Consider the following 21,494-nt stretch of genomic DNA (forward strand, 5'->3'; position numbering starts at 1 on the left):
CCCGGCAACCGTTTGGCCTTCATGTCAGATTGAGTTGCGTTCAGCTCAGCGTAGACTTACAAGGCTTGGGGGTTAATTGGCTCGGTATAAGTGTAAATTGTCCTTTGTGTTATTGAGGGAGCCCAGCGTAGGTTCACCAGGTTAATTCCCGGGATGGCGGGACTGTCATATGCTGAGAGAATGGAGCGGCTGGGGCTTGTACACTCTGGAGTTTAGAAGGATGAGAGGATATCTCATTGAAACATACAAGATTGTTAAGGGTTTGGACACGCTATAGAGGCAGGAAACATGTTCCCGATATTGGGGGAGTCCAGAACCAGGGGCCACACACAGTTTAAGAATAAGGGGTAAGCCATTTAGAACGGAGACGAGGAAACACTTTTTCTCACAGAGAGTTGTGAGTCTGTGGAATTCTATGCCTCAGAGGCCGGTTCTCTGGATACTTTCAAGAGAGAGCTAGATAGGGCTCTTAAAGATAGCGGAATCAGGGGATATGGGGAGAAGGCAGGAACGGGGTACTGATTGGGGATGATCAGCCATGATCACAATGAATGGCGGTGCTGGCTCGAAGGGCCGAATGGCCTCTACTCCTGCACCTATTGTCTATTGAACAAGAGCTGTTATTGGGTGTTTAGCAATCTTCTAATGTTTATATTAGGGTGTCAGCGTTCTCTTTCATTTTTTTCTCAGTGATTGTTGATTGGATCAAGTTTGTTTTGCAGATGACCGCGGGGAGTCGGGGGAGGTGCAGACCGATGCCCCGGGCGAGACGGCAGGCAGAGGGCATTGCCCCATCAGCTGCCCCTGCCTGTGCCACAAGGGGAGGCCTGGGATGGTGCTGGTGTGGAGACCCGCATCCGATGCCACCGAGGGGGACCAGGAACTGACGGACGGCTCCCTGTCGGACTCCGCGGACAGCGACGACAAGCCGTTTGCCTACGTCTTCACGGTCAACGAGACGCCGAACGGCTGCCCGGCCGAGATTGCCGCGGAGGAGGAAGGGGAGGAGGATGGCGCCTACCTGCGTCTCCTCCCGTCTGCCACGGAGGGGATGCCGGAAGCCGCAGATCCCGACGGGGGTCTCGAACCCGCCGCCGAGAGAGCCGTCTCTCCCCCCGCGCCGCTGCCCAAGCCGCCCCGCCGCCACAAGCCGGTGGCGCAGAACTCCCTGGACAAGCCCCCGCGGCTCCCCGCACGGAGACAGGGCCGGCTGCGGCGATCGGAGGCTCTCCCGCTGTCCCCGCCCCCCGCCGGCCCTCAGCGCTACTCCTCCGCCGACCTGGACAAGTTCTCCAAGTGCGTGGATCAGCTGAACCTTCACGTGCGGCAGTTGGCGCTGCCGGGCCGCGGAGCATCCACCCTGGAGCCCCCAAGCCCCACCGTGACGCGCTCCGCCCCGCCCAGCCCCAAGGAAAAACACGTCCAGCCTACCTACGACCAGGTAGACACAGGTAAGACCCGCAACCCGTACGCAGTTTGTACGCAACTTAAAACGCTGATAGGTGAGTGTAGAACCTTTGCCAAATCCGCGGCCCGTAAACTCCAGCGGTAATGTTGGTCGTGTTCGTTCTAGAATATTACCTGGGTTACACCAACTAAGTTACAGAGAAAGGTTGAACAAGTTAGGTCTTTATTCTCTGGAGCGCAGAAGGTTAAGGGGGGACTTGATCGAGGTCTTTAAAATGATGAGAGGGATAGACGTGGATAAGCTTTTCCCATTGAGAGTCGGGAAGATTCAAACAAGAGGACATGATTTGGGAATTAAGGGAGGGGTAACATGAGGGGGAACTTCTTTACTCAGAGAGTGGTAGCTGTGTGGAATGAGCTTCCAGTGGAAGTGGTGGAGGCAGGTTCGATTTTATCATTTATCAAGAAGGGCCACATCTAACTCCCTCTTAAATATAGCCAATGAACTGGCCTCAACTACCCTCTGTGGCAGAGAGTTCCAGAGATTCACCACTCTCTGTGTGAAAAAAGTTAGATGTGGCCCTTGTGGCTAAGGGGATCAGAGGGTATGGAGAGAAGGCAGGTACGGGATACTGAGTTGGATGATCAGCCATGATCATATTGAATGGCGGTGCAGGCTCGAAGGGCCGAATGGCCTATTCCTGCACCTATTGTCTATGTTTCTATGATGTTGGGGAAGTACAGGACAAGGGGTCACAGCTTAAGGATAAGGAGGAAATCCTTTAAAACCGAGAGGAGAAGAACTTTTTTCACACAGAGAGTGGTGAATCTCTGGAACTCTCTGCTGCAGAGGGTAGTTGAGGCCACAGTTCATTGGCTATATTTAAGAGGGAGTTAGAAACATAGAAACATAGAAATTAGGTGCAGGAGTAGAGGCCATTCGAGCCTGCACCGCCATTCAATATGATCATGGCTGATCATCCAACCCAGTATCCCGTACCTGCCTTCTCTCCATACCCCCTGATCCCCTTAGCCACAAGGGCCACATCTAACTCCCTCTTAAATATAGCCAATGAACTGTGGCCTCAACTACCCTCTGTGGCAGAAAGTTCCAGAGATTCACCACTCTCTGTGTGAAAAAAGTTAGATGTGGCCCTTGTGGCTAAGGGGATCAGAGGGTATGGAGAGAAGGCAGGGATGGGATACTGAGTTGGATGATCAGCCATGATCATATTGAATGGCGGTGCTGGCTCGAAGGGCCGAATGGCCTCTACTCCTGCACCTATTTTCTATGTTTCTATATGTCTGTAGGTATTATGGGAAATTGCCTGGGGTAGTATTATTATTACTAATTAATTGATTTTTAACTATGGTAGAAGTGTTGGGGGAAAAGGAGTGAGATTTAATAAGTTGTCCTTCTTCTCACTCCATTTCGAGCTTGTACTGACACAGAGTTGGACATTGGAAATTTGCTTTTTGTTCCTTTCATTGCTTGTAAATATTGGTTGTAATGTCCAATTGTTTGATCATTTCGATGTTGTTACTATTAATGTCTTTACTTGTTCGGGAATAAATCAAATATATAAATAAATAAATAAAATATGTTTGGCAGGAGAAGAGGAGAACTCGAGGAACCCTCTGTACGAATTTCATTTGGCTGTCCCGCTGAGCAGGTCAGATCCCTTCTTCGATACAACTTTATTGTCACAGGCACGGCAGGCACGGTATAGTCGCTGCCTCACAGCGCCAGAGACCCGGGTTCCATCCGGACCGCGTGGGTTTTCTCCGGGCGCTCCGGTTTCCTCCCACGCTCCAGACACTCGCAGCTTTGGAGGTTAATTGGCCTGTGTGGGACCGAGCTAGTGCGGTTATCGGTCGGTGCGGACTCGGTGGGTTAGGATAATAGACAATAGGTGCAGGAGTAGAGGCCATTCGGCCCTTCGAGCCAGCACCGCCATTCAATGTGATCATGGCTGATCATCCAACTCAGTATCCCATCCCTGCCTTCTCCCCATACCCCCTGACTCCGCTATCTTTAAGAGCCCTTTCTCTTGAAAGTATCCAGAGAACCGGCCTCCACCGCCCTCTGAGGCAGAGAATTCCACAGACTCACAACTCTCTGTGTGAGAAAAAGTGTTTCCTCGTCTCCGTTCTAAATGGCTGACCCCTTATTCTTAAACTGTGGCTAAAGAGTTGAGGACGGAACTGCAGATGCTGGAAAATCGAAGGTAGACAAAAGTGCTGGAGAAACTCAGCGGGTGCAGCAGCATCTATGGAGCGAAGGAAATAGGCAACGTTTCGGGTCCTTACCCCTTATTCTTAAACTGTGTGTGTGACCCCTGGTTCTGGACTCCCCCAACATCGGGAACATGTTTCCTGCCTCTAGAGTATCCAAACCCGTACTAATCCTATATGTTTCAATGAGATATCCTCTCATCCTTCTAAACTCCAGAGTGTACAAGCCCAGCCGCTCCATTCTCTCAGCATATGACAGTCCCGCCATCCCGGGAATTAACCTGGCGAACCTACGCTGCACTCCAGAACAAGGGGTTTAAGCCAGTTAGAAGGGAGACGAGGAAACACTTTTTCTCACAGAGAGTGGTGAGTCTGTGGAATTCTCTGCCTCAGAGGCCGGTTCTCTGGATACTTTCAAGAGAGAGCTAGATAGGGCTCTTAAAGATAGCGGAGTCTGGGGATATGGGGAGAAGGCAGGAACGGGGGAACTGATTGGGGATGATCAGCCGTGATCACATTGAATGGAGGTGCTGGCTCGAAGGGCTGAATGGCCTCTACTCCTGCACCTATTGTCTATTGTTGTAGATTTTCTAAGTGTGTTTTGGGGCCACGGATTGAGATTGCGTTGCCAGTGATTCCTGCATAGCTCAACTACGTGATGTTAATGAATGCAGACGTTGTAATGTTTATTCATCCATCGAGCTGTCAAATCATCCCATCAACAACATGTCAACCGGTTAAACCAGAGTGTCCAAACGGGAAAGCTGGTGGGGTGGGGGTGGGGTAGAATGGGGGTGGGTGGGGGTGGGGTAGAAGGGAAGGGGTGGGGGGGGGGTGGGGTTAGAATGGGGTGGGGGGTGGGGTAGAATGGGGTGGGGGGGGTGGGGTAGAATGGGGTGGGTGGGGGTGGGGTAGAATGTGGTGGGTGGGGGTGTGGTATAGAATGGGTGGGTGGGGGTGGGGTAGAATGGGGTGGGGGGGGGGGGGTAGAATGGGGGGGTGGGGGGGGGGTAGAATGTGGTGGGGTGGGGGTGGGGTAGAATGTGGTGGGGGTGGGGGTAGAATAGAATGGGTGGGGGTGGGGTAGAATGGGGTGGGTGGGGGTGGGGTAGAGTGGGGTGGTTGGGGGTGGGGGTAGAATGGGGTGGGGGTTGTTTGTGGTGGGTGGGGTGGGGGGTGGGGGGGGGGTGGGGTAGAATGGGGTGGGTGGGGGGGGGGTAGAATGGGGTGGGTGGGGGTGGGGTAGAATGGGGTGGGGTGGGGGTGGGGGGTAGAATGGGGTGGGGGGTGGGGGGGGGGGGGGGGTTGAATGGGGGTGGGGGGGGGGGGGGGGGGTTGGGGTGGGGGGGTTGGGGGGTGGGGGTGGGGGGGGGAAGGGGGGGGTGGGGGGGGTAGGGTAGAATGGGGTGGTTTGGGGGTGGGGGGGTTTTTGGGTGGGTGGGTGTAGTGGGGTGGGGGGGGTGGGGGAATGGGGTGGGGGGGGGGGGGGTTTAATGGGGTGGGTGGGGGTGGGGGTAGAATGGGGGGGGGGGGTGGGGTGTAGAATGGGGGGGGGGGGGGGGGGGGGGGGGGGTGGGGTGGGGGGGGGGTGGGGGGTGGGTAGAATGGGGTGGGTGGGGGTGGGGTAGAATGGGGTGGGTGGGTGGGGGGGTGGGGTAGAATGGGGTGGGGGGGGGGTGGGGGTGGGGTGGGGTGAATGGGGGGGTGGGGGGGGGTGGGGTAGAATGGTGGGGGGTGGGGTAGAATGGGGTGGGTGGGGGGTGGGGAATAAATGAATGAATGAATGAATGGGTGGAAATGAATGAATGAATGAAAACTTTTTGTCATTGGGATATACACCTAGACACAGTGCACCTTGAACGAAATTTCGTTGCATTTTACTGACTGGGGGGGGGGTGGGGTAGAAGAATGGGGTGGGGGGGGGGGGGGGTAGAATGGGGTGGGGGGTGGTAGAATGGGGGTGGGGGTGGGGGGTGGGGGGGGTGGGGGGGGGGTAGAATGGGTGTGGGTGGGGGTGGGGTAGAATGGGGTGGTGGGGGGGGTGGGATAGAATGGGGGGGGGGTGGGGGTGGGGTAGAATGTGGGGGGGGGGGGGGGTGGGGGTGGGGTGGGGGGGGGGGGGGGGGGGGGGTGGGGGGGGTGGGGGGGTGGGGGGGTGGGGTAGAATGGGGAATGAATGAATGAATGAATGAATGAATGAATGAATGAATGAATGAATGAATGAAAACTTTATTGTCATTCAGATATACACCTAGTCACAGTGCACCTTGAACGAAATTTTGTTGCATTTTACTGAATGGGGTGGGGGGGGGGTGGGGGGTGGGGGTGGGGGGGGGGGGGGGGGGTTGAGGGGGGGGGGGGGGGGGGGGGGGGGGGGGGGGGGGGGGGGGGGGGGGGGGGGGGGGGGGGAATGGGGGGGGGCTGGGGTGTGGGGGGGAAGAGAGAGGAAGGGAATGCACACAGTTAATTGTAATTAGGGACATCAATGTTCATACCACTGGGCTGTGAGCCACCTATTCTATTCTTGCTGTATATTCTATCCACCTGCCCCCCACTGATAATTTTATACGCCTCCATCAGATTGTCCCTGGCCCTTTCTGGGTCTCGCCCAGAAATGGCCCCTACTCCTTTTCTCCAGAGAACTTCTTCTCCGGAGTTTAGAAGGATGAGAGGGCATCTCATTGAAAAAACATAAACATAGAAATTAGGTGCAGGAGTAGGCCATTCGGCCCTTCGAGCCTGCACCGCCATTCAATATGATCATGGCTGATCATCCAACTCAGTATCCCCGTACCTGCCTTCTCTCCATACCCCCTGATCCCCTTAGCCACAAAGGGCCACATCTAACTCCCTCTTAAATATAGCCAATGAACTGGCCTCAACTACCCTCTGTGGCAGAGAGTTCCAGAGATTCACCACTCTCTGTGTGAAAAAAGTTCTTCTCATCTCGGTTTTAAAGGATTTCCCCTTTATCCTTAAGCTGTGACCCCTTGTCCTGGACTTCCCCAACATCATCGGGAACAATCTTCCTGCATCTAGCCTGTCCAACCCCTTAAGAATTTTGTAAGTTTCTATAAGATCCCCTCTCAATCTTCTAAATTCTAGAGAGTATAAACCAAGTCTATCCAGTCTTTCTTCATAAGACAGTCCTGACATCCCAGGAATCAGTCTGGTGAACCGTCTCTGCACTCCCTCTATGGCAAGATTGTTAAGGGTTTGGACACGCTAGAGGCAGGAAACATGCTCCCGATGTTGGGGGAGACCAGAACCAGGGGCCACAGTTTTGAAATAAGGGATAAGGCGTGCACAGCCTAAAGTTGTCGGACAACTTGGTCTATTTGATCTTCCGTTTGTGCACGTCAAGTTGATTGCATCGGTCGAAACAGGGCGGACCACGTGAAGGTTACAATCTTCCGCCGCTCTCCAGAGATGCTGCCTGACCCGCTGAGATTCTCCGCCATTTTGTGTCTCATCCTCATCAGTATGAAGCCTGAATTGGAGCACTTCAGTTGTAAGGAGAGCTACAGCCAGTTTTGTTTTCCCTGTGGCTATCCTTGTAACTGAAGTGCGCCAATTCAGGCTTTGTACTGATGAGGATAAGACACAAAATGGCGGGGTAACTCAGCGGGTCAGGCAGCATCTCCGGAGAGAAGGGAGTAGGCCCATTTCTGGCCGAGATCCCCCCAGCACCTTCGGATCAGTTTCAGTCTATTATCACGTGTACAGTGAAAAGCTTTTGCGCCTTGCGGACAAGTCAACGGAAAGACGATACGTGATTGCAGTCGAGCCGTTCGCAGCGTGCGTGTACGTGATACGGGGAGTAAAGGGCCTGTCCCACTTGGAGATTTTTTTCCCCAACGTCATATCGGTGTCGTCAAAAAGATTTCGAACATTTCAAAATCTGGCAGCAACAAAATAAATGTTGCGACGCTCGAAGCGAAACGCCGTTGCGCCACGGATATTTCGGTGAGCTGATACGGCAGTCAATGCTGCCGACAGTCGCCAGAAAAAAAAAATCACCAAGTGGAATAGACCCGTAACGTTCCGCTTGTAATGCGTAATCCACCATCTTGTTTTGGCAGCTCTTTGCAGTCGGAAAATCACAATTCCAAAGGCTGGGAATCTCGATTTGAAAGCGGTAAGAAATGTAGAAACATAGACAAAAGGTGCAGGAGTAGGCCATTCGGCCCTTCGAGTGATAGGAGTAGAATTAGGCCATTTGGCCCATCAGGTCTACCCCGCCATTCGATCATGGCTGATCTATTCCCCTCCCCCTCATCCGTCTAAACCAGTGGTTCCCAACCATTCCGAGCCGCGCGGGGCGGTGATGTAAGGCCCCGCTCCAGGAGCTCTTCAACCCCGCAACTCGGGCGGGAGAAGTCGCCGTTGCGGGAGCCCTGAAAAGCGGTCTCCCTCCAGGGACCCGCGGGCTCCCAGTGCCGCCGTCCGCCAGACCCGCAGTTGCAGCCTCCGAATCTCGGGCGCAGCAGCAGCAGCGCTCCACCACCGCTCCACCCGCTCCGGACTCGGCCAGCTCCGCGACGGTGAGGTGAGGTGAGTCGCCGGCACCAGAGCCCCCGGTCTTCTCCTGTTGGAGGCCGCTCCTCGTTGCAGCCCCAACGACAACGGAGACCCGACAAAGAAAAGGTCAGGTCTCCCGTGCGGGGAGAGATTTAAAAGTTACCCCCCACACACACACACCCCAACAAAAAATAACAAAAACTACATAGAAACATAGACAAAAAATAATAAAAACGCAGACGGGCTGCAGAGGCCGTTGCTGACGAGAGTCGCCTACTGACACTAAAAGTACTTCAATACAGGTGCACAACCTTATATCCGAAAGCCTTGGGACCAGACACTTGTCGGATTTCGGACATTTTCGGATTTCAGAATGGAAGATTTTTAGCGTAGATTAGGTAGGTAGCGCGGGCGGCTTGAAAAGTCTGGAGCAGCTGCCTCCTCCCCGGGTGACCGGGAGAATCATTGCATAAATGTTAGTCAGTTAGTTTGGAGGGATTTTATGTGGTGGTGGTGGTGGTGGTGTAGGGGTGAAGGGGGAAACTTTAATTCTTAGTCCCCTACCTGGTCGGCGACTCCCAACCTCGCGGAGCTGGGGGCTCCGTCCTGCCGCGGGCGGCGCCGGTTGGAGCTCCAACCCCGGCAACTCTACCCCTGGCTGCGCGGCTCCAAATCCAGCGATGCTCCGCGATGTTGTGTGTCGGCGGCCACAGCGCTCCGGAGCTTGCCGCACGGCGACCCGGTAAGGCTGGTATCCCAGCGCTGCGACGCTGCCGACTCCCGACATTTGCGGAGCTGGGGCGTCCGGCCGCGGGCCGCGCTGGATTTGGAGCGCCTCGCAGCCAGGGGTAGAGTTGCCGGGGTCGGAGCTCTGTACAACTCGCGCCGCCCGCATCCCCAAGCAACAGCGGCACAGCGCTGCGGAGCTTACTGCACGGCGACCCGGTAAGGCATTGACCGCTCCCCGCCTCTCCGACCAGGTAGGGGACTAAGAATTAAAGTTTACCCCTTCAACCCCTTGCACATAAAAGCCCTCCAAAACTAACTGACTAACATTTAAGCAATGATTTACAGATGTTTAAGCGTCTCCCGGTCTCCAGGGAGGAGGCAGCCGCTACAGTAGTACAGACCTGGGTTGACCGTGGGTTGTTTCGGGTCAAGTTTGGCGCCAAACGCGAGCTTTGGTGCGCAGACGACATCTGGAAAAAATGGCCGGTTTTCGGAGCTTTTCGGTTTCTGGAACACCGGATAAAAGGTTGTGCACCTGTATTATAATACCTTCCATAAAAATATCAGTCTATTAATTGCACATATATTCTCTTTTATTCTATTCCACAAACATCAAAAATATTTCAACTGCATAGATTTAAATTTATTAGACCTGAATGTTAAGAGGCTCTTTGAACCTGTGGCCCCCTAAATCCCAACATTTTTCTGTGGCCCCCCCCTGAAATTTGCCATTGCCCCTTTGGGAATCACTGGTTTAGACGACTCTCCCTCCTTTCCCGCCCCCCCCAGAGCCTCTGTACCAGACGTATCGTGAGACCGTGATCCACAAGCAGATCAAGCGGCAGACGCTGATGCGGGACTCTAGCAAGACCAGCGACGACTACACGTACGAGAGCATCCCGCTGACCCTGGAGAGCGACAGGGCCTCCAGCTCACTGTGGCAGAACCTCAACGCCGTGCGGCAGAGCGGAATCCTCGACGGCCTCAGCCCCGAGGAGCGCAAGCAGCAGGAGGTGAGGATCGATTGCACGCTGGGCCCTGTCCCCGAAGCCTCGGCCTACCCCCTCTCCCCACCCAAATACGAGCATCGTCCGTTCAGTTCGGGGTGGCACGGCGCCAGAGACCCGGGTTCGGTCCCGTCTGCACGCGTTTGCACGTGCCCTGCGTGGGTTTTCTCCGGGATCTTCCGTTTCCCGGAGAAAACCACACTCCAAAGGCCTACAGGCTTGTAGGTTAATTGGCTCGGTGTAAATGTAAATTGTCCTTCTTGCTATTGAGGGAGTGCAGCGTAGGTTCGCCAGGTTAATTCCCGGGATGGCGGGACTGTCATATGCTGAGAGAATGGAGCGGCTGTGGGCTTGTACACTCTGTGGAGTTTAGAAGGATGGGAGGGGATCTTATTGAAACATATAAGATTATTAAGGGTTTGGACACGCTGGAGGCAGGAAACATGTTCCCGATGTTGGGGGAGTCCAGAACCAGGGGCCACACACACACACACAGTTTAAGAATAAGGGGTAAGCTATTTAGAACGGAGACGAGGAAAAACTTTTTCACCCAGAGAGTTGTGAGTCTGTGGAATTCTCTGCCTCAGAGGGCGGTGGAGGCCGGTTCCCTGTGTGTTTTCAAGAGAGAGTTAGATAGGGCTCTTAAAGTCAAGGGACATGGGGAGAAGTGTTTAAGAAGGAACTGCCGATGCTGGAAAATCGAAGGTAGACAAAAATGCTGGAGGAACTCAGCGGGTGCAGCAGCATCTATGGAGCGAAGGAAATAGAAACATCGAAAATAGGTGCAGGAGGAGGCCATTCGGCCCTTCAAGCCAGCACTGCCATTCATTGCGATCATGGCTGATCGTCCCCAATCAATAACCCGTGCCTGCCTTCTCCCCATATCCCTTGATTCCACTAGCCCCTAGAGCTCTATCTAACTCTCTCTTAAATCCATCCAGTGACTTGGCCTCCACTGCCCTCTGTGGCAGGGAATTCCACAAATTCACACAACTCTCTGGGTGAAAAAGTTTTTTTCTCACCTCAGTCTTAAATGGTCTCCCCTTTATTCCAAGACTGTGTGTGGCCCCTGGTTCTGGACTCGCCCAACATTGGGAACATTTTTCCTGCATCTAGCTTGTCCAGTCCTTTTATAATTTTATATGTTTCTATAAGATCCTTCCCCCTCATCCTTCTAAACTCCAGTGAATACAAGCCTAGTCTTTTCAATCTTTCCTGATATGACAGTCCCGGCATACCACGGATAAATCTACGCTGCACTGCCTCAATCACAAGGATGTCAATGTTAGGCAATGTTTCGGGCTGAAACCCTTCTTCAGACTGATTAACATGGGGAGAAGGCAGGAACGGGGTAATGATTGGATGATTGGCCATGATCACGGAGAATGGCGGTGCTGGCTCGAAGGGCCGAATGGCCCACTCCTGCACCTGTTGTCTATTGTCCATTGGTCTAGTCCCGTTGCTAGAGGTTTGGAGATAACAATCAAGGGCCCTTGGGCTGAGGATGCAAAGGACACCCTGGCAGCAGGCCAGAGTTTAAAGTTCACTTCTGACAGGCAGTATGTTTTACCGAGATAATATCCTGGTTTATTGCTTCCAGCAGCAGGCCAAGCAGCTGCCCTGTTGTTAAAGATTAGATGCTCAATTTAGTTGAAAATTAATATAACTGCCTTGGCCCAAAACTGCCCGGGAACAAACTAAACAAAGAAACATAGAAAATAGGTGCAGGAGTAGGCCCTTCGAGCCTGCACCGCCATGCAATATGATCATGGCTGATCATCCAACTCGGTATCCCGTCCCTGCCTTCTCTCCATACCCCCTGATCCCTTTAGCCACAAGGGCCACATCTAACTCCCTCTTAAATATAGCCAATGAACTGTGTGGCCTCAACTACCTTCTGTGGCAGAGAATTCCACAGATTCACCACTCTCTGTGTGAAAAATGTTTTTCTCATCTCGGTCCTAAAGGATTTCCCCCTTATCCTTAAACTGTGTGTGTGGCCCCTTGTTCTGGACTTCCCCAACATCGGGAACAATCTTCCTGCATCTAGCCTGTCCAACCCCTCAAGAATTTTGTAATTTTCTATAAGATCCCCCCTCAATCTTCTAAATTCCAGCGAGTACAAGCCGAGTCTATCCAGTCTTTCCTCATATGAAAGTCCTGACATCCCAGGAATCAGTCTGGTGAACCTTCTCTGTACTCCCTCTATGGCAAGAATGTCCTTCCTCAGATTAGGAGACCAAAACTGTACGCAATTTTCTATAAGATCCCCCCTCAATCTCCTAAATTCTAGCGAGTACAAGCCGAGTACAAAACAAACCCCCTGCCCGCGTTTGTGTTCGAACAATCAGCCTATTAGTATACTGGAGGAATGAGGAACTGCAGTTGCTGGTTTGCACAAAAGGACACAAAGTGCTGGAGTAACTCAGCGGGTCAGGCAGCATCTGTGGAGAACATGGATAGGTGACGTTACACAGAGTGCTGGAGTAACTCAGCGGGTCAGGCAGCATCTGTGGAGAACATGGATAGGTGACGTTTCACAGAGTGCTGGAGTAACTCAGCGGGTCAGGCAGCATCTGTGGAGAACATGGATAGGTGACGTTACACAGAGTGCCGGAGTCACTCAGCGGGACAGGCAGCATCTGTGGAGAACATGGATAGGTGACGTTTCACAAAGTGCTGGAGTAACTCAGCAGGTCAGGCAGCATCTCTGGAGACATGGATAGGTGATGTTTCGGGCCTAGTGCTGTCTTCAGACTCAGTGGTGCAGGTGGTGAAGAAAGGTCCCGACAAAACATTGCTCTTAAGTGAGATAGAATTAGGCCACTCAGCCCATCAAGCCAACTCCACCATTCCATCATGGCTGATCGATGATCACATTGAATGGCGGTGCTGGCTCGAAGGGCCGAATGGCCTATTCCTGCACCTATTGGCTATCTCGCCCTCCTAACCCCAATTTTCTGTCGTGTCCCCGTAACACCGCCAGGATTTTGTACGCGTGCGGGGATCGCTGGTTGGCGCGGCCTCAGTTGGCGGAAGGGCCTGTTTCCGCGCTGTATCTCTCAACTACACTAGAGGCTTCTGGAGGTAGTGACTGCCCTGGGAGTGGCTCTGAACACTTTTGGTTTCCTTTGGTTGCAGAGTATGTTCGAAGTGCTCACATCCGAGGCCTCCTACCTCCGCAGTCTCAACATCCTCATCGACCATTTCATGGACTCCAGGGTCCTGAATGAATCCATCATCCTGCGCGACAAGAAGACCCTGTTCTCCAGCATCGTCAGAGTGGCGGAGGTCAGCACAAGGTACGGTGCCGGCCAAATCCAGCCAGTCTCGGAGATCAGCCGGAATTCAGAGAAATGGACATGGAGTCAAAAGTTACAGCAGGACGTAGAATGTGGGGGGGAAAAATGGCAAACAGAGTTTAATCTGAGCACGAGAGGAATAGATTTAAATTCCTAATTCAAATTCCTAATTCAAATTCCTAATTCAAATTCCTAATTCAAATACCCAATTCAAATACCCAATTCAAATACCTAATTCAAATTCCTGATTCAAATTTCTAATTCAAATTCCTAATTCAAATACCCAATTCAAATTCCTAATTCAAATACCTAATTCAAATTCCTGATTCAAATTCCTGATTCAAATTCCTAATTCAAATAATTCAAATTCCTGATTCAAATTCCTGATTCAAATTCCTGATTCAAATTCCTAATTCAAATACCTGATTCAAATTCCTGATTCAAATACCCAATTCAAATACCCAATTCAAATACCCAATTCAAATACCCAATTCAAATACCCAATTCAAATACCCAATTCAAATTCCAATTCGGAATTCCCCCAATTCAAATTCCCAATTCAAATACCCAATTCGGAATTCAAATTCCCAATTCAAATACCCAATTCAAATACCCAATTCAAATTCCTAATTCGGAATTCAAATTCAAATTCCAAATTTCAAATTTCAAATTTCAAAATTCAAATTTATTGCCATATGCACCAATTAAGGTAAAGTGAATTTTGAGTTACCATGCAGCCATACAATTACAAGAACAGACCCAAAACGTCTGTGGAGGCCAAGTCAGTGGATATTTTTAAGGCAGAGATAGATAGATTCTTGATTAGTACGGGTGTCGGGGGTTATGGGGAGAAGGCAGGAGAATGGGGTTAAGAGGGAGAGATAGGCATATAGACAAAAGGTGCAGGAGTAGAGGCCATTTGGCCCTTAGAGCCAGCACCGCCATTCAATGTGATCATGGCTGATCATCCCCAATCAGTACCCCGTTCCTGCCTCCTCCCCATATCCCCTGACTCCGCTATTTTTAAGAGCCCTATCTAGCTCTCTCTTGAAAGTATCCAGAGAACCGGCCTCTGAGGCAGAGAATTCCACAGACTCACCACTCTCTGTGAGAAAAAGTGTTTCCTCGTCTCCGTTCTAAATGGCTTACTCCTTATTTTTAAACTGTGTGTGGCCCCTGGTTCTGGACTCCCCCACCATTGGGAACATGTTTCCCGCCTCTAGTGTGTCCAAACCCTTAATAATCTTATATGTTTCAATAAGAATCCCTCTCATCCTTCTAAACTCCAGAGTGTACAAGCCCAGCCGCTCCTTTCTCAGCATATGACAGTCCTGCCATACATATAAACATAGAAAATAGGTGCAGGAGTAGACCATTCGGCCCTTTGAGTCTGCACCGCCATTCAATATGATCATGGCTGATCATCCAACTCAGTATCCTGTACCTGCCTTCTCTCCATACCCCCCTGATCCCTTTAGCCACAAGGGCCACATCTAACTCCCTCTTAAATATAGCCAATGAACTGTGTGGCCTCAACTACCTTCTGTGGCAGAGAATTCCATCCCGGGAATTAACCTTGTAAACCTACGCTGCACTCCCTGACTCCCAAGTCAGCGGATATTTTTAAGGCAGAGATAGATAGATTCTTGATTAGCGCGGGTGTTATGAGGAGAAGGCAGGAGAATGGGGTTCGGGCGGAGAGATAGAATGGCGGAGTAGACTTGATGGGCTGAATGGCCTAATACTGCTCCTATCATAGAAACATAGAAATTAGGTGCAGGAGTAGGCCATTCGGCCCTTCGAGCCTGCACCGCCATTCAATATGATCATGGCTGATCATCCAACTCAGTATCCCGTACCTGCCTTCTCTCCATACCCCCTGATCCCCTTAGCCACAAGGGCCACATCTAACTCCCTCTTAAATATAGCCAATGAACTGTGGCCTCAACTACCCTCTGTGGCAGAGAGTTCCAGAGATTCACCACTCTCTGTGTGAAAAAAGTTTTTCTCATCTCGGTTTTAAAGGATTTCCCCCTTATCCTTAAGCTGTGACCCCTTGTCCTGGACTTCCCTAACATCGGGAACAATCTTCCTGCATCTAGCCTGTCCAACCCCTTAAGAATTTTGTAAGTTTCTATAAGATCCCCTCTCAATCTCCTAAATTCTAGAGAGTATAAACCAAGTCTATCCAGTCTTTTTCTTCATAAGACAGTCCTGACATCCCAGGAATCAGTCTGGTGAACCTTCTCTGCACTCCCTCTGTGGCAATAATGTCCTTCCTCAGATTTGGAGACCAAAACTGTACGCAATACTCCAGGTGTGGTCTCACCAAGACCCTGTACAACTGCAGTAGAACCTCCCTGCTCCTATACTCAAATCCTTTTGCAATGAAAGCTAACATACCATTCGCTTTCTTTACTGCCTGCTGCACCTGCATGCCTACTTTCAATGACTGGTGTACCATGACACCCAGGTCTCGCTGCATCTCCCCCTTTCCCAATCGGCCACCATTTAGATAACGTCATCACTCATGACGTTATGATGACATTGGCATTTGACTAACGAGCGATTATTTGATTAAACGCAGTTTTCTGAAGGACCTGGAGGAACGTGTGGACGAGAATATTAGGATCAGGGACGTCTGCGATATAATTTACGATCACGCCCAGCTCAATTTCCAGGTTTATATCGATTACGTACGCAACCAGTTCTACCAAGAGCAGAAATACAGCCAACTCATGTAAGTAGCTGCTCCCATCTCCGATAGACGTGGTGTTGGGGGAAGGGGTAGAATTTGCCGATTATTCTTCCGTTTGTTTGGGAAAAACAGAAATCACTCACAACCGCAAGAACTGTTTTAATGTAGTTTTTATTTTTTTGATGGTGTGTGTGTGTGTGTGTGTGTGTGTGTGTGTGTGTGGGGGGGCTTGCATCACCCGGCGCGGCGTTAATGGCCGCGGGACAATTGTTATCGCCCGCCGGGGGCTCTGACTTTGACTCTGGCATCGGGGGGAGAGGGAAGTGCAGGGGAGAGGTACGTTTTTTTGCCTTCCATCACAGCGAGGAGGAGATGCGCTGTGATGGATGTCTGTGTAAATTGTGTTGTGTCTTGGGTCTTATTTTTCTTGTATGTATGACTGCAGAATTTGTTCAAGTGACAAATAAATTGTATTGTATTGGGTAGTTTACACCCCAGCGGTATGAACATTGACTTGCGGTGCAGGCTCGAAGGGCCGAATGGTCTCTACTCCTGCACCTATTTTCTATGTTTCTAAACCTATGCCCACCCTTCGTGGCATTGTTAGTGCGGCACGGTGCTGCAGCGGTAAAGTCGCTGCCTAACAGCGCCGGTCTAAGTGTAAATTGTCCTCAGAGTGTGCGGGAGAGCGCTAGTGTGCGGGTATCGCTGGTCGGCGCGGACGCGGTGGGCCGAAGGGCCTGTTTTCGCGATGTATCTCTGAACTAAACCTTTCTCGGAGCTGCGATCAGCCCACAGACAGCACTCGTCAAGTCAAGTCAAGTTTATTTGTCACATACACATACGAGATGTGCAGTGAAATGAAAGTGGCAATGCTCGCAGACTTTTGTGCAAAAGACAAACAACAAAACAACCAAACAAATTATAAACACAATCATAACACACATATTCTTTTACATAATAAATAATGGAAGGAAAAACATAGAAACATAGTAATTAGGTGCAGGAGTAGAGGCCATTCGGCCCTTCGAGCCTGCACCGCCATTCAATATAATCATGGCTGTTCATCCAACTCAGTATCCCATCCCTGCCTTCTCTCCATACCCCCTGATCCTTTTAGCCACAAGGGCCACATCTAACTCCCTGTTAAATATAGCCAATGAACTGTGTGGCCTCAACTACCTTCTGTGGCAGAGAATTCCAAAGATTCACCACTCTCTGTGTGTGAAAAAAAAAATGTTTTTCTCATCTCGGTCCTAAAAGATTTCCCCTTTATCCTTAAACTGTGTGTGTGGCCCCTTGTCCTGGACTTCCCCAACATCGGGAATAATCTGTCTGAAGAAGGGTTTCGGCCCGAAACGTTGCCTATTTCCTTTGCTCCATAGATGCTGCTGCACCCGCTGAGTTTCTCCAGCTTTTTTGTGTAACCTTCGATTCTCCGGCATCTGCAGTTCCTTCTTAAACACGGGAATAATCTTCCTGCATCTAGCCTGTCCAACCCTTTAAGAATTTTGTAAGTTTCTATAAGATCCCCCCTCAATCTTCTAAATTCTAGCGAGTACAAGCCGAGTCTATCCAGTCTTTCTTCATATGAAAGTCCTGCCATCCCAGGAATCAGTCTGGTGAACCTTCTCTGTACTCCCTCTATGGCAAGAATGTCTTTCCTCAGATTAGGAGACCAAAACTGTACGCAATACTCCAGGTGTGGTCTCACCAAGACCCTGTACAACTGCAGTAGAACCTCCCTGTTCCTATACTCAAATCCTCTATGGCAAGAATGTCTTTCCTCAGATTAGGAGACCAAAACTGTACGCAATACTCCAGGTGTGGTCTCACCAAGACCCTGTACAACTGCAGTAGAACCTCCCTGTTCCTATACTCAAATCCTCTATGGCAAGAATGTCTTTCCTCAGATTAGGAGACCAAAACTGTACGCAATACTCCAGGTGTGGTCTCACCAAGACCCTGTACAACTGCAGTAGAACCTCCCTGCTCCTATACTCAAATCCTCTATGGCAAGAATGTCTTTCCTCAGATTAGGAGACCAAAACTGTACGCAATACTCCAGGTGTGGTCTCACCAAGACCCTGTACAACTGCAGTAGAACCTACCTGCTCCTATACTCAAATCCTTTTGCTAGGACTTTGGCACTGTCCTGCTAATCATTCCCCCCTTCTCCGTGCAGGGAGGAGAACGCACACTTCGCAGCGGCCGTGGTCCGTCTCCAGGAACTTCCCCAGTGCCAGCGGCTTCCCCTCATGTCCTTCCTGCTCCTCCCCTTCCAACGGATCACCCGGATTAAGATGCTGATCGAGGTAGGTGCCTCCGACAAGGGATTTATTCCTTCAGCAGCAAAATGCAAACAGCCAAGAGTGTTTCATTGTCACACTAGACCAAGCAGCAACAGACAACAGACAATAGGTGCAGGAGTAGAGGCCATTCGGCCCTTCGAGCCAGCACCGCCATTCAATGTGATCACGGCTGATCATCCCCAACCAGTTTCCTGCCTTCTCCCCATATCCCCTGACTCTCTCTCTCTCGCTATCTTTAAGAGCCCCTCTCTTGAAAGAATTCTCTCCAGAGAACCGGCCTCCACCGCCCTCTGAGGCAGAGAATTCCACAGACTCACCACTCTCTGTGAGAAACAGTGTTTCCTCGTCTCCGTTCTAAATGGCTTACCCCTTATTCTTAAACTGTGTGTGTGTGTGTGTGGCCCCTGGTTCTGGACTCCCCCAACATGGGGAACATGTTTCCTGCCTCCAGCGTGTCCAAGCCCTTAATAATCCTACATGTCTCAATAAGATACCCTCTCATCCTTCTAAACTCCAGAGTGTACAAGCCCAGCTGCTCCATTCTCTCAGCATATGACAGTCCCGCCATCCCGGGAATTAACCTGGATCATCCAGAATCCGTGCCCCGTTCCTGCTTTCTCCCTCATATCCCTTGATTCCGTTAGCCCTAAGAGTTAAATCTAACTCTTGAAAACATCCAGAGAATCGGCCTCCACTGCCTTCTGTGGCAGAGAATTCCACAGACTCACAACTCTCTGGTTGGAAAAAGTTTCTCCTCATCTCAGTCCAAAATGGCCGACCCCTTATTCTTAAACTGTGTGTGTGTGTGTGGCCCCTGGTTCTGGACTCCCCCAACATTTTTCCTGCCTCTAGCCTGTCCAAACCCTTAAAGGATTTGATATGTTGTTACTATAAGATGCCCTCTCATCCTTCAAAACTCCAATGAACACAAGCCCAGTCGGCCCATTCTTTCATCATTCACCTCTAAATTTATTTTGTTTTTTCTAGAACATTCTCCAAAGGTCAGAGGTTGGCTCGCCCAATGAGGAAACGGCCTCTAAGGCTCTGAGTGTTGTCTCGAAGGTAAGACTCAATGTGGCAAGCTGTGCCCTACTTTTGAATATTTTCAACCAAAGTCAAATTTCGATGAGCGTTTGTCGGCACTGGGCCTGTACTCGCTGGAGTTTAGGAGGATGAGGGGGGACCTCATTGAAACCTAACGAATAGCGAAAGGCCTGGATAGAGTGGATGTGGAGAGGATGTTTCCACTAGTGGGAGAGTCTAGAGTCTAGGACCAGAGGGCACAGCCTCAGAATAAAAGGACGTTCCTTTAGGAAGGAGATGAGGAGAAATTTCTTTAGCCAGAGGGTGGTGAATCTGTGGAATTCTTTGCCACACAGACGGCTGTGGAGGCCAGCCAAGGCCTTGGATATTTTTAAGGTGGAGATTGACAAATTCTTAATTAGGGGTTATGTGGAGAAGGCAGGAGAATGGGGTTAGGGGGGGAGAGATAGATCAGCCATGATTGAATGGCAGAGTAGACTCGATGGGCCGAATGGCCTAATTCTGCTCCTATCACTTCTGGATTCCCACACAACAACCAGGTCACAGCCTCAGAATTAAAGGATGTTCCGTTCCTTTAGGAAGGAGATGAGGAGGAATTTCTTTAGCCAGAGGGTGGTGAATCTGTGGAATTCATTGCCACACAGACGGCTGTGGAGGCCACAAGTCAGTGGATATTTTTAAAGCAGAGGGAGTTAGATTGTGGATGATCAGTGGTTCTGGCTCGAAGGGCCGAATGGCCTACTCCTGCACCTGTTGTCTATTGTCTATTGTTGATTAGTGCGGGTGTCAGGGAGTTATTGTATTGTATTCAATTTATTGTCATTGTCTCAATTTGACGGGGAGTTACGGGGAGGAGTTACGGGGAGAAGGCAGGAGAATGGGGGTTAGGGGGGAGAGATAGGAGAGGTGTTCCCCCCCCACCGCGTGTTACCTGCCTCACGGTCGGATAGTAGGCGACTAAACCTGGTTTGCCAGGTGAGGAGGGGGCTGTGGACCCCCAGCAGGACCAAAAACAAGACCTGTCGAAGGGCGGATGAGTCAACGGCTGTCCACACTTCAGTAGAAGTTGCGATTACTGTCGGACATGTACAGCATTGTAAGGAATGATGATAAAGCACGCACACACACACACACACACACGCACACAGACACACACACACACACACACACACGCACACACACACACACACACACACACACACACACACACAGACACGCGCGCACGCACACACACACAGAGACACGCACAGAGACTCACACACACACACACGCACACAGAGACAGACACACACACACACACACACACACACACACACACACACACACACACACACACACACAGACACACACACACGCGCACACACACACACACATATACACACACGCACACAGACACACACGCACACAGACACACACACACAAACACACACGCACACACACACACACACACACACACACACACACACACACACACACACACACACACAGACAGAGACAGACACACACAGAGACACACACACACACACACACACACACAAACACACACACACACAACAATATCCGATACTTCCAGCGGCAGGAACTGGAGGACAGAGACGTCCGGTGCGTCCGTCACCGATACGGGAACCACTGCGTCGCTAGTGGTTTGAACGCTGATGAATGAATGAATGAATGAATGAATGAATGAATGAATGAATGAATGGATGAGTTGGTCCCAGCCAGAGGAGTGTCACCACCATTTTGCTTCCCCCCCCCTCCCCCCCGCAGATCATCGAGGACTGCAACAGGGAAGTCGGGATCATGAAACAGATGGAGGAAATGATCCACATTATGAAAAAGCTGGAGTTCGACAAGCTCAAGGTGAGTCACCACACAGGGCATACCCGGAGGTGCAGCGGGTGGAGCTGCTGCCCCACAGCGCCACGGACCCGGGCGGCACAGCGTGGAAACAGGCCCTTCGGCCCGACTTGCCCACGCCGGCCAACATGTCCCACCTGCCGCCGTTCGGCCCATATCCCTCCAAACATGTCCTACCCATGCGTTTAAGACGGAACTGTGCAGATGCTGGAAAATCGAAGGTACACAAAAATAGCTGGAGGAACTCAGCGGGTGCAGCAGCATCTATGGAGCGAAGGAAATAGGCAACGTTTCGGGCCGAAACCCGGAAGGTTTTCTCCTACGACCATGTCTACGACCTCCTTACGACCATGTCTACGACCTCCTTACGACCATGTCTACG

General features: G+C 51.1%; 1 protein-coding gene across 1 annotated transcript in view; it reads left to right on the forward strand.

The window, feature by feature from the left end:
- Window positions 1-21,494, forward strand: part of LOC129693957 (ephexin-1-like) — a 58,328-nt gene that overhangs the window by 28,122 nt on the left and 8,712 nt on the right. Inside the window, exons 3-11 of the mRNA XM_055630679.1 lie at window positions 723-1,451; window positions 3,020-3,080; window positions 7,725-7,780; window positions 9,682-9,905; window positions 13,041-13,201; window positions 15,789-15,941; window positions 18,085-18,214; window positions 19,199-19,273; window positions 21,023-21,115. Coding sequence (XP_055486654.1) covers window positions 723-1,451; window positions 3,020-3,080; window positions 7,725-7,780; window positions 9,682-9,905; window positions 13,041-13,201; window positions 15,789-15,941; window positions 18,085-18,214; window positions 19,199-19,273; window positions 21,023-21,115 — 1,682 coding nt within the window. The remainder of the gene's footprint in view (window positions 1-722; window positions 1,452-3,019; window positions 3,081-7,724; window positions 7,781-9,681; window positions 9,906-13,040; window positions 13,202-15,788; window positions 15,942-18,084; window positions 18,215-19,198; window positions 19,274-21,022; window positions 21,116-21,494) is intronic.

The sequence above is a fragment of the Leucoraja erinacea genome, unplaced genomic scaffold, assembly GCF_028641065.1.
Source record: "Leucoraja erinacea ecotype New England unplaced genomic scaffold, Leri_hhj_1 Leri_499S, whole genome shotgun sequence".
NCBI lineage: Eukaryota > Metazoa > Chordata > Chondrichthyes > Rajiformes > Rajidae > Leucoraja > Leucoraja erinaceus.